General features: G+C 55.8%; 1 protein-coding gene and 1 pseudogene across 4 annotated transcripts in view; both read left to right on the top strand.

Annotated features, from left to right (window-relative positions):
• Positions 1 to 5,523, top strand: part of MLLT1 (MLLT1 super elongation complex subunit) — a 69,744-nt gene extending 64,221 nt beyond the window's left edge. For all 4 annotated transcript variants that reach the window (XM_031004254.3, XM_004059839.5, XM_019016301.4 and 1 more), the window contains 4 exons: positions 1,872 to 1,971; positions 2,113 to 2,184; positions 2,500 to 2,571; positions 2,739 to 5,523. In XM_031004254.3, the coding sequence (XP_030860114.1) occupies positions 1,872 to 1,971; positions 2,113 to 2,184; positions 2,500 to 2,571; positions 2,739 to 2,867 (373 nt within the window). In that variant the 3' untranslated portion in view covers positions 2,868 to 5,523. The remainder of the gene's footprint in view (positions 1 to 1,871; positions 1,972 to 2,112; positions 2,185 to 2,499; positions 2,572 to 2,738) is intronic.
• LOC109024242 (uncharacterized) lies at positions 3,527 to 5,523 on the top strand (annotated as a pseudogene).
• Positions 5,524 to 12,220: the final 6,697 nt, after the last annotated feature.

Below are 12,220 nucleotides of genomic sequence, written 5' to 3'. Positions count from 1 at the left end.
CCCCGGGAGGCACATCCTTGGGATATGCAGGACCCTTGGCGTGACCCCACCTGGGAGAGCTCCATGCGCTCGGCCTCCAACCCAGCAACAGCGGAGAACGTGCGGGCCTTGGCCCCGGGCACACAGGCTTCAGCGGGCGGGGGTCCAGGCTTTTCCAAAGCTGTAGCAGAGCCGGCAGTCAGCCCCTCCTCCCGTGAGGCTGAGGCCTCCAGGCCTCAGTGGCTCCTATTGGAGACAGGGCTGGTTATCAGCCTGCATCCAGCAAGGTGCATGGGAGCCTCACAGACGCCTGCAGGTGTGTTGTTCACTAAAGCCACCTTCACGCAAGCTGGGCGGCAGGTTCTGCTTGGTCCCCCGTGTGCAGCGCACCAGGCCAGCAGGCACATGGCGGGATTCCCACCCACCGCAGACAGAGCAGGAGCAGTGGCTCACTGCGGGGGAGCCGCTGGTGGGAGGTCTGGGCCCACGACTCCGACAGGGACTTAGACTCTAGACACGAGGAGGGCTGTGGCGTCCCTGGGACAGGACCTGGAAGCAGGCTCCCGCCTCGTTCGGTGACATTCAGGGTGGATTCTGCTTGCGCCAAGAGCCGTGAGCGCAGAGAGGCTGACGGAGGGTTCGGTTCTAGAGGGGCTGGCAGGCACGGTACAGGGACCGAGCCACACGCGAAGCGCCTTTTGATTCCTCCCGGAACGTTTGTTTGGGCCCTGGGTGAGGGCTTGCCGGCCTTGTCCCTGCGTTGCCGGGGCAGGGAGTGCACAGGCCGCACCGTCGGAGCTTCTGCACACCCTGGTCTGCTGCCTGGGAAGCCCAGTCTGCAGCGGTGCCCAGCCGTCATCCCGGTCGCCTGTGGGATGCGGGGCAGAGGCCGGCAGGAGCGCAGGCAAGGGCGTCGCCTGGGCAACGTGAGCCAGACCTGGAGCTGCCAGAGCCGGGAGGCAGCTGTAGAGAGTGGCCCCAGCCTCAGGCCACTGAGGGGCAAGTTTAAGAGATGGACGGAGCCTGCGCCGGGGCAGGAGCAGGCCAGGAACAGGGACAATGGCTGTGCTGCCCACCGGGGAGTCCAGTGTGCTCGAGCCGCTTCTGGCACCTCCTTGTTCACTAGGAGGCCTGGGGTTTGCTGTGTTTTAAACGTGTTGTGAAGTGATAGTTGTCAGGGGCCCCTCTCACTGGATCAAGCCCAAAATATCCCTGGCAGAGCGGGACTCCAGGCACGCAGAGTGAGAGAAAAATGGGCCCAGGCTCTGTGTGTGGTCATAGCAGCCTCCTTTCACAGATGGGGAAACTGAGGCAGAGGTCAAAGACCTGCCCCCCAGGGTAGGGGAGGTTGAGAGCTTGGACCTGTCCCCACCACCAGATACCCCTGTTTAGGACCACACTCTCTAGGGTCAGGGGGCCGATGTAACTGATGGAGGCCTGCTGTCCAGAGCAAACCAGGGTCAGGCGGCCACAGGAGCATCAGAGGGACGGGCGGCCGTGGAAGCCCTAGGGCAGTGCTGGGAGAAGAGGGCAGGTTTTCAGCAGGCAGCTCCTCCTCCCCTTGTTAAAGCCACAGAACCAAGTCAGAGGACCACAGCCCAGCAAGCCCCATTGGCTGGGGGGCTTTGTGTCCCGGGTATCCCGGGCCACTCTTGGCCTGCTCGGGCGGCCCCCAAAGGGCCTCTGGGTGGCCTGGTTTTCTTGGGGTTCTTTCCTCTTGGTGGCCACACACAGTATTTTTAAGTTGAGGTTCCTGCGCAGAGGTGAATGGAGCTGTTGGAGGGCTGTGGGCTCAGGCACCGACTCCATGCGGGGCAGAGGCTTGAGCCTGGGGGTGGGGTGGGGGCGGTGGTGGCGGCAGGGGCCTGATGCGCCCCCGTGTGTCGGTTCAGGTTGAGCTTCAGCGACAGCGAGAGTGACAACAGCGCCGACTCCTCCCTGCCCAGCCGTGAGCCCCCACCCCCCCAGAAGCCACCCCCGCCCAACAGCAAGGTGAGCCTGGGGCCTGCAGGCAGGGGGTGCACCAGAGGCCGGGCTTAGCCCTGGGCCGGGCTGTCCTAGGAGGGTTTGTGGGGTCTTCGGGGCTGGGGAGGGTGTGGGCCACAGCTCAGCAGAGACCTGGGTTCCCTGCAGGTGTCAGGCCGGAGGAGCCCCGAGTCCTGCAGCAAGCCTGAGAAGATCCTCAAGAAGGGCACCTACGACAAGGTGGGGGCACCTACGACAAGGCGGGGGGGCTACGGAGGGGTGGGTGGTGGGAGTTGCAGCCAGTGGAGGACCCCAGAGCCCCCCAACACCCCACAGTTGGACTCTTCCTGGGCAGGAGCAGGGACAGTCCTTCCTCCCCTCCCGGTGTGGCCTTGGAGCTGAGGGGCTGCCCCTGCAGCCTTGGGCCTTCCTTGGGGTGGACGTGGCTACCTCTGTCCTGTGCTGGGATGGACTGGGTCATGGGTGGGGCTGGGCATGGGAGCAGGAAGGGTCCAGGGCCCCCACACGCTGCTGAGACCTGCCCCCCCTCCCCAGGCCTACACGGATGAGCTGGTGGAGCTACACCGGAGGCTGATGGCGCTGCGGGAGCGCAACGTGCTGCAGCAGGTATCGCCCCCCTGAGGGTCCTGCCTGGCCGAGGTCAGGGTGCCTGTGAGGAGCGTGGGCTGCAGGGGCCCCTGGTGCTGCCCCAGGAGCCCCGTACCTCTCTTGGGGAATAGGGCAACCCCACCCTTGGCCTCCTGCCCCTGAAGCCACCTGCCACCACCTTACAGATTGTGAATCTGATCGAGGAGACTGGCCACTTCAACGTCACCAACACCACCTTCGACTTCGACCTCTTCTCCCTGGACGAGACCACCGTGCGCAAACTGCAGAGCTGCCTGGAGGCCGTGGCCACATGACCCTGGGCCGCGTGCCGGGCCCCCACCACCGGGGTCCTGGGAGGCTGCAGCCGGGCCTCGCCTGCCCTCCTCTCCCGTCTCGCCTGCCCGCAGCACTGCCTTAGCGACAGCCCTGTCCTCGCCCGCACGGCCCGCTGCACTTTCCTCGGCGGCTCCCTGCCCACTCTCCCCGCTCCATCGCCAGGAGCCCTGGGGCCGGGCTGGGCCACACGCGAGCCGCCCCCCGGGCTCTCTGGGCTCCCCTCAGAGAGCGGCTGGTGTTGAAGGCAGCTCTGGGCAGAGACAGGGCCGGGGGCCCCTCGCCCAGCCTTGGGACCAGCCCCCACTGCTCGGCGGGCTGTGCGGCGTCGCTGCCCCAGCCTTTCTGAGCAGCGGATCGACGGCTGGGGGGCATCTCCAGCCTCCCGAATGGTTCAGAACACACCCTCCGCCCACCCTGGACCTCAGAAGGCCCTGCCTGTGTGTCTGCGTCGTCCTCCGTGTAGACCTAGCGCCGGCTCCTCCCCGGCTCGCGCTGCGCTGGGGTCTGTGCTGTATAGTTCTCTCTATTATATATGTGTGTGCACTGTCTGGTCAAAAGCAGTGTCCATGTGCGTTTCTGTGGCAGCAGTGCACGTGGGGTGGGTGGGGGGTGCGTACGGTGGGGCTTGTAGGTTAAGATGTCTCCGCGGTGTTGTTGTGGGGCTGGAGGCCGAGCCAGGCACGGCAGCTGGCCCTCTCCAGGCGCATGGAGGAATTCTCCCTTTGCCGTTCCAAGGATGCCGCCGCCTCCTACTGGGGCTCCCGGGGGGTCGGCCAACACTACAAAGGGCAGCGAGTCCTCAGGGCGCCCGGGAGCCACCAGTCTGCTCTCGGGCTCTACTCAGACTAGCGCCAACAGTCTCCGCGGACAGACTCGCATCAGCCGCTCTGGGGCTCGGCCTCCTCCCATAGGCTCCTCTTCCTCTCTCATTCAAGTCTTCAAACTTTGAAAAAAAATATGAGCTTTTGCCAAATAAGACGGGATAGTTTATGGAGTTTTCTGAGGCGCATTGAACTCTGGTCAGCCCCTCGAGCTTGGGCTCGGCCATCAGCAGGCCCGGTGGGTTGGCCGGGCTGGCCCTCCCAGGCTGCCTTTCTCTCTGGTCGCGGCCTGGCCCGCCCCGGCCTCCACCGCCGCAATTCATGCTGGTGCCGCGCCCGCAGCCCCACTCCTGGTATGCCTGAGATTCTCCAGGGGCCAAGGCGGTCCTCCTTCCCGGCCCGCTCTTCCAGGGCCAGGACGCTCCTGTGGAGCCAGCGCACCTTGGCTGGGGGTCCCGGGGGCTGGAGACCTGCCTGGTTAGCCTCTTTCCCAGACATTGACTCGAGGCGCCGCCAGTCCTCTCAACCCCCTGACTTTCAAGTCCTTTCAAGTCCTTGTGCCCTGACCAAGTTATGAGGAAAAGAGGGCTGAGGGCCTGGAGGTGGGCTCGCACCCCCGCGAACCCACCCAGATGTCTCCTCCCCAGCCTATGAGTTCAGACTTGGGGGGCTCCATCTGTCCCTCCCTGAGGTCCCTCATCTTGTCCCTGCTCTGATTCTGTCAGCAGATCCTGAACACTCCTTGGTGGGGACCCATGCCTCCAAGGCTGCCCCCAATGCCAGCTGTCCTGGGGAAACTCCCCAGAACTCTCGGGGAAAGGCCCGAGAACCTTCGGAGGAAGCCTCTGGGACTCCTCGCCACCTGCTCTGTTTCTCTCCCGGCCCTACTGCCTTCAGGTATCAGGAAGAGGGCAGGCCCCTGTGCCCCCTCTCCCCTTCCCAGGGCGGCCAACAATACTCCACCGTGGGGCGCTTCCTTTCTTCTCTGGAAACTAAGACATTGGACTGAAGGAACTGGCCTGAGGGGGGCTGACCGGGGGCCCGTGCTGCTGGGTGCTCTACGCACAAGAGGCCGCCGGGGTCACGGACAGGAACCTCAGCCCAGGGTGCTGGCCTTTCTCCTTCGCAAGAGTCCCCCAAAATCCACACAGCGACTCGAGCAGCCTTCCACTCAGCCAGAGGAGGGCCGGGCTCCCCCGCCTGCTCTCGGTGGTGGCATCTGGCCCTTCCTGCCGTTTCCAAGGCCTCTGGAAGCACCAACCCAGTTCTCAGTTACCTCCTCTGGCCGGAAGGCCTCACGTTGTCCTCCAGAGCTGCTCTGGGCCCAGGGCTGGCTCCGTGACCACCTGATGGACGTGCTGGGCAGCATGGGCTCCAAAGGCAGCATCCCCAGCTGCTCTCCCACCCCACCCCAGCTGCCCGGCGGCTGGGCCCACGAGGGCTCTGGGGACACTTCCATAGGAAGGGGCCCGGCACTTTGTGATTGCCACGTGTTTCGTGTTAAGCCGCCTGCCCCCAGTGCAAATCTCTGTGTTTTGCTCTCTCCTGAACAAAAATGTAAACCGACGCCGGAAAGCAAATGGTATCGAATACCTTTCTTGCCCATAAGGGTTTTTACAAAGAATGTGTCTCACTAGGAACTAGGACACTCATCGGCCCGAGACCAACTCCTGGATAAAAGGAATAAGGAGAATCGTGTTTGTAACGAGTTACAGGATTGTTTCTTTCCTGGATTTTAAACTTTTGTTAAATTGTGAAATTATGGAGGAGTTTTATAGAAAAAAAAAGTGAAATAAAGTCAGATGGGAAAGCAGACGCATGCATCTGCCTGGTTCTTCCTGTCCAGTCAGTGGGCAGGCGTGCGAGGTAGCCTGGGGCCCCCTGCCCCGACTACCTGTCTCAGTGCCCCCAGATCAGTGACCAAAACGGGGAAGAGGGTTGGGACCAAGCCTGGTGGGGGTGGGGAGTGTGAGCAAGGCTGGAGATGATGCTACCAGCAATTCAAGAGGGCAGAGAATTCGGCTCACATCCTGCTTCTGATGCTGTGCTCTCTACTTGGAAGCAGACAGCAAGGTTTGGGTTGAGAAGAAAACTTGGTTTCATAAGGTGGATGCAGGGATGATGGATGAACAGATGGGTGGGTGAGTGGATGGGTGGTTTGATGGATGAGTGGATGATTGGTTGGGTGGACCATGGATGAATAGAAGGGTGGGTGGGTGGAAGAAAGGATGGAAGGATGGATGGATCGATGGGTGGATGGAAGGAGGGAAGGAAAGGAGGGAGGGAAGGAAGGAAAGGAGGGAGGGAAGGGCAGATGGGTGGATGCAGGGATGGATGGAAAGGATGGATGGTAGGAAGGATGGATAGATGGGTGAGTGGATGGAAGAATGAATGGATGGGTGGATCAGTGGGTGGGTTAATGGGTGGATGGGAGGAAGGAAGGATGCCTGGATGGATAGCTGGATGGATAGATCAATGGGTGGATGGAAGGAAGGAAGGATGGATGCGTGGATGGATGGATGGATGGGTGGATGGTTGGATGGATGGAAAGAAAAATGTAGGCAAAGACATTTTTTCCCAGGAGCCAGCGTGCCATCTCCCAGTTTCCCTCTGGTGGGTTTTTCTCTGGCCTCAGTGTGGCAGAGCTCAGTGAACCTCCAGGAGACAAAGCTGTCACTGGCCCCATTTGAGCAGATCTGTCCCCTCTGTGCTCCAGCTCCAGCTCCACCCAGAGAAGCAGGAGTTCCATTCCTGAGCAGCCCACATTACAGGATCACCGTGGCAGCCACTGATTGAGATCACTTTTGTCAGCAGGCAGCAGCTGGGGACTCAGCTGGGCTCAGCTTAGCCCTGGGGACTCTGGAGCATGTCTTCTCCCTTCTACTCTGGAACCAAAAAATCCATTCCCAGCATCACAGTGTGGCTTTCCCTGCCCCGTGCCTTACCAGAGAAAGGTTCTTTTAGGCCTTCGGGGTATGGTTTTGGGTCTGAGCTCCTAAAGTAAGAATATGGAGTGAAAGAGGGTCTACAGTGGTTCCTTCAGGGTTCCCAGACCCTCCAGGGTGCAGTGGAAGGACTATGGATGTGTAAAAACGTAGTAGGGCTTTCTGGCCAGGCATGGTGGCTCACACCTATAATCCCAGCACTTTAGGAGGCCGAGGCGGGCGGATCATTTGAGGCCAGGAGTTCAAGACCAGCCTGGGCAACATGGCGAAACCCTGTCTCTAGTAAAAACACAAAAATTAGCCTAAAGTACAGTGCACACCTGTTGACCCAGCTACTTGGGAGGCTGAGTCACAAGAATCTCTTGAACCCAGGAGGCAGAGGTTGCAGTGAGCCGAGATTGCACCACTGCACTGCACTCCAGCCTGGGCGACAAGAGAGACCCTGTACTAAAAAAAAAAAAAAAAAAAAAACTGGGTGAGGTGGCTCACGCCTCTAATCCCAGCACTTTGGGAGGCCGAGGCGGGTGGATCACCTGAAGTCAGGAGTTTGAGACCAGCCTAACCAACATGGTGAAGGCTGTCTCTACTAAAAATAGGAAAAATTAGCTGGGCGTGCTGGCAGGCACCTATAATCCCAGCTACTCGGGAGGCTGAGGCAGGAGAATTGCTTGAACCCAGGAGGCAGAGGTTGCGGTGAGCCGAGATCACACCATTGCACTCCAGCCTGGGCAACAACAGCGAAACTCCAACTCAAAAAAAAAAAATGTAGTCAGGCTTTCCCTAAGAGTTCTCTCATGGACTCTTCGCAAGCACTGCATGAGGTGGGCACTGCTTCATCCCTGTCTACAGATAAAGAAACAGCTTCAGCAAGCCAAGTTGCCCAGGATTTTTTCTAATTTTTAATTTTAATTTTAATTTTAATTTTTTTGAGATGGAGTCTCGCTCTGTCACCCAGGCTGGAGTGTAGTGGTGCGAGCTCGGCTGACCACAACCTCTGCCTCCCGAGGTTCAATCCATTCTCCTGCCTCAGCCTCCCGAGTAGCTGGGATTACAGGAGCTCACCACCACACCCTGGTAATTTTTGTATTTTGGGTAGAGACGGGGTTTCGCCATCTTGGCCAGGCTGGTCTTGAACTCCTGACCTCATGATCCACCCACCTCGGCCTCCCAAAGTGTTGGGATTACAGGCGTAAGCCACTGCGCTTGGCTCTTTTTCTTTTTCTTTTTTTTTCTTTTTTTTTTTGAAATGGACTATCACTCTCACCCAGGCTGGTCTGGAACTCCTATTCTCAAGTGCTCCATTATCAAGTTATCAAGTTTTCCTTGAAATGGCTTTTGGGCTATTATTGTTTATTATTTAGGATGTTTTTCTTTTAAGTTCTCCCATGATTTCTCCTAGGAATTCAATTCTTCTTCCCCCTTTTCCTGCCTCCCTTCCCTCTTTCTTTCTCACATTTCAATTTGTTCCATCTGGAATTTATTTAGCCATGAGGTAGGGCCCCAGCTCTATTTCCCCAATAGCTATGCAAGGTGATCCACCCCATTTATTGAATAACCTGTCTTCACTTATTTGAGATGCCGTCTTTGGTTGCATTTTTCAATTCCTGCATACGTTTGTGTCTCTCCCTGGCTTCCCTCATATGCACAGTACTCACCTTTACATTTCTGCCACTGTGTGACCTAATTAATATCTGGTAGTGTGCCCGGAAGCAGTGGCTCACGCCTGTAATCCCAGCACTTTGGGAGGCCGAGGCGGGCGGATCACCTGAGGTCGGGAGTTCGAGACCAGCCTGACCAACATGGAGAAACCCTGTCTCTACTAAAAATACAAAATTAGCCGGGTGTGGTGGCGCATACCTGTAATCCCAGCTACTCGGGAGGCTGAGGTAGGAGAATCGCTTGGACCCGGGAGGTGAAGGTTGCGTTGAGCCGAGATCAAGCCATTGCACTCCAGCCTGGGCAACAAGAGTGAAACTCCGTCTGAAAAAAAAAAAAAAAAAAAAAGTCTGGTAGTGGTAGTTTCCCTTTATAATTCTGCTTCAGAATTTTCCCAGATATTCTTGCATGCTTTTTTCTTCATATAAATGAATCCACTTATGTTTCAGAATATTTTTATCTGTTGTTCTGACGTTTTAATTTTAATTTGTTTTTGTTTTAGACGGAGTCTCGCTCTATCACCCAGGCTGGAGTGTAATGGCACAATCTTGGCTCACTACAACCTCTGCCTTCTGGATTCAAGTGATTCTGCCACTTCAGCCTCCCAAATATCTGGGATTACAGGCACCCACCATCATGCCCGACTAATTTTCGTATTTTTTTAGAGAGGGGCTTTCACCATGTTGGCCAGGCTGGTTTTGAACTCCTGACCTCAGGTGATCTGCCCGCTTTGGCCTCCCAAAGTGCTGGGATTACAGGCGTGAGCCACCACGCCCTGCCCATTTGTTTTGTTTTTTGAGGCGGGGTCTCAGTCTGTCACCCAGGCTGGCGTGGGGTGGCGCTATCACGGCTCACTGCAGCCTCACCCTCCCAGGCTCAAGCAATCCTCCCACACTGGCTTCTAGAGTAGCCGGGGCCACAAGCACGTGCCATCAGGCCCAGCTAATTTTGTTTGTTTGTTTGTTTTTTAATTTTTGTAAAGATGAGGTCTCGATATGTTGCCCAGGCTGGTGTTGAACTTCTGGGCTCAAGCGATCCTCCCACCTTGGCCTCCCAAAGTGCTGGGATTACAGGAGTGAGCCACTGCACCTGGCCTTAATTTTTTTTAAATGTCTCCTTGTTGATACTTGTGAGTTCCTGGAGAATTCTCAGTGATGTTTTTCTTTTTTCTTTCTCTTTTTTTTCACATGGAGTTTCGCTTTTGTTGCCCAGGCTGGAGTGCAGTCGTGCGGTCTCGGCTCACTGCATCGTCCGCCTCCCAGGTTCAGGTGACTCTCTTGCCTCAGCCTCCCGAGTAGCTGGAATTACAGGTGTCTGCCACCACGCCTGGCTATTTTTGTATTTTCAGTAGAGACAGGGTTTCACCATGTTGGCCAGGCTGGTCTCAAACTCCTGACCTCAGGTGATCCACTGGCCTCGGCCTCAGATCTGTAACCAACTCTCATTATGTGTATGTTACACTTTCTGTATTGTCCCGCAGTTCTTTTCTATTTGTTCATTTCATTTCATTGTGTTTTTGTCTTTTCTTTTTTCTTCTTAATTTTTTTTTTTTTTAAATAGAGACAAGGTCTTGCTAAGTTTCTCAGGCTGGCCTTGAGTGCCTGGGCTCAGGCAGTCCTCCCCACTCAGCCTCCTAAAGTGCTGGGACTATAGGCATGAGCCACCGTGCCTGGCCTCTTTTTTTCTTTAAGATTTTCAGCATGGGATGTTTCTATTGACCTAGCTTCAGGCTCACTCAAGATTTCCTCGGCCGTATTCAGTCCACTGCCGAGCCCATTGGAAGCATGCTTTCTTTATGTCAGTGTTTTGGTTGACCAGCATTTCCTTTTGATTTCTTAGAGTTTCCATCTCTGCTTACAAGAACCCACCTGTTGTAGGTTCTGTCTGCTTTTTCCATTAGAGCTCTTAGCATATTATTATTTAAAATTGATATCAGCCAGGCTTGGTGGCTCATGCCTGTAATCCTAGCACTTTGGGAGGCTGAAGCGGGCGGATCACTTGAGGCCAGGAGTTCGAGACCAGCCTAGACAACATGATGACACCCTGTCTCTACTAAAAATGCAAAAAAATTAGCCGGGTCTGGCGGCGCATGCCTGTAATCCCAGCTACTTGCTGCTGGGTGAGTGCAAGGTTCCTGGGAATCCCCAGTACCTGACACTCACAACATACCCTGTTGGGAGGTGGAATTCAGGGACAGTTCAGGCTTGGATCTTGCTCTCAAGGGGTTCCCCAATGTTCTGGATGGGTGGAGAGAGGGCTCAGTGCTGGAGAGCCTCAAGAAGTGGGGAGGGCTTTCTGGAAGAGGGGACATGAATGCGGGGCTTCACAGGATGTATATGAGTTCACTAGGTAGAGACTGTCTGGAAGGGTGAGCTGAGCATGCTCAGGACTGGGCCATTGAAAAATCCCACTAAGCATAGACTTAAGTGGGAGCTCTTGTCAGCTCCCTGTCCTGAGGACTCTTCCTTGGGATCCCATAGAAGGTGGGCTGGTGGCTTCCTGCCCCCAAAACACTCCGGGGAGAGGCCGCGTGCCCTTTACCCTGCCATGATGGCACCTATGCTGGCGATGACCCACTCTTCTGAGTTGAGACCCATGATCCCCACGCTGTGGAAGCGCTCCAGGCCCAGCTAGGGGAGGGAGGTCCTCGTGAGGCACTAGGAGGCTCAGCCATCCCCGCCCCACCTGCCCGGGAGCCTCAGGCTGAGAACCTTTGGCTCCCTTTTCTCTGTCGCCTGTTTCTTCTTTTTCTTTCTTCTTCTTCTTCTTTTTTTTTTTTTTTCTGAAACAAGGTCTTGCTCTGTTGCCCAGGCTGGAATGCAATAGCACAATCATGGCTCACTGCAGTCTCAACCTCCCCCAGCCCCAGCAATCCTCCCGCCTCAGTCCCCCAAGTAGCTGGGACTACAGGTGTACACCACCACGCCTGGCTAATTTTTTAATTTTTAATTTTTTTGTAGAGATGGGATCTCACTATGTCACCCAGGCTGGTCTTGTACTCCTGGGTTCAAGCGATCCACTCGCCTTAGCCTCCCAAAGCACTGGGATTACAGACACCTCTCTTGTCCTGTTTCTTCTGTTGTTTTCTCTGATAAAATAACCCATCCCCCTCATGACAAGCAACCACACATTCATCTAGAACTGGGGCTGTCAGCCAGGGGGTGATTCTGTTCCTCAGGGGACATTTGGAAATACTTGGAAACATTTGGGGTTGTCATAGCTTGGGGAATGAAACGCCACTGGCATTGATGGAAACTAGATACTGACAGGACATTCTCCACCACAAAGAATGATTCGGCCCCTAAGGACAAGGGCCCTGAGATTGAGAAATCCCGGAAAAAAAAAAAAGCTACAAACAAAATACCTTCCTGACATTTTTAAGCATGCATACTTTACAGAGCCAGGGCAATACTACATGTATGTTATCAAGACCTGCCTTTGTTCACAAAACCATTCATCTTGACTGTTTTCCCCAGTCTTTAAATATTTCTCTGCAATATCAAATCTAACATAATATCATCTAGTATAGAGATGGCATGATTTAATCATCCCCCGTATTGGCTGATACTTCTGTAGGCTCTGGCTGCTGGGTTTTTTTGTTGTTGTTTTCACTTTTTTTTTTTTTTTTTTTTTATGAGACAGGGTCTTGGCTGGGCACAGTGGCTCACGCCTGTAATCCCAGCACTTTGGGAAGCCAAGGCAGGCGGATCATGAGGTCAGGAGATCGAGACCATCCTGGCTAACACGGTGAAACCCCATCTCTATGAAAAATACAAAAAATTAGCCGGGCGTGGTGGTAGGTGCCTGTAGTCCCAGCTACTCGGGAGGCTGAGGCAGGAGAATGGCATGAACCCGGGAGGCGTAGCTTGCAGCGAGCAGAGACTGCGCACCACTGCACTCCAGCCTGGG

Source organism: Gorilla gorilla, chromosome 20 (genome assembly GCF_029281585.2).
Source record: "Gorilla gorilla gorilla isolate KB3781 chromosome 20, NHGRI_mGorGor1-v2.1_pri, whole genome shotgun sequence".
NCBI lineage: Eukaryota > Metazoa > Chordata > Mammalia > Primates > Hominidae > Gorilla > Gorilla gorilla.
Note: the sequence above shows the minus strand (reverse complement) of the source record. Positions and strands in the feature narration are given on the sequence as shown.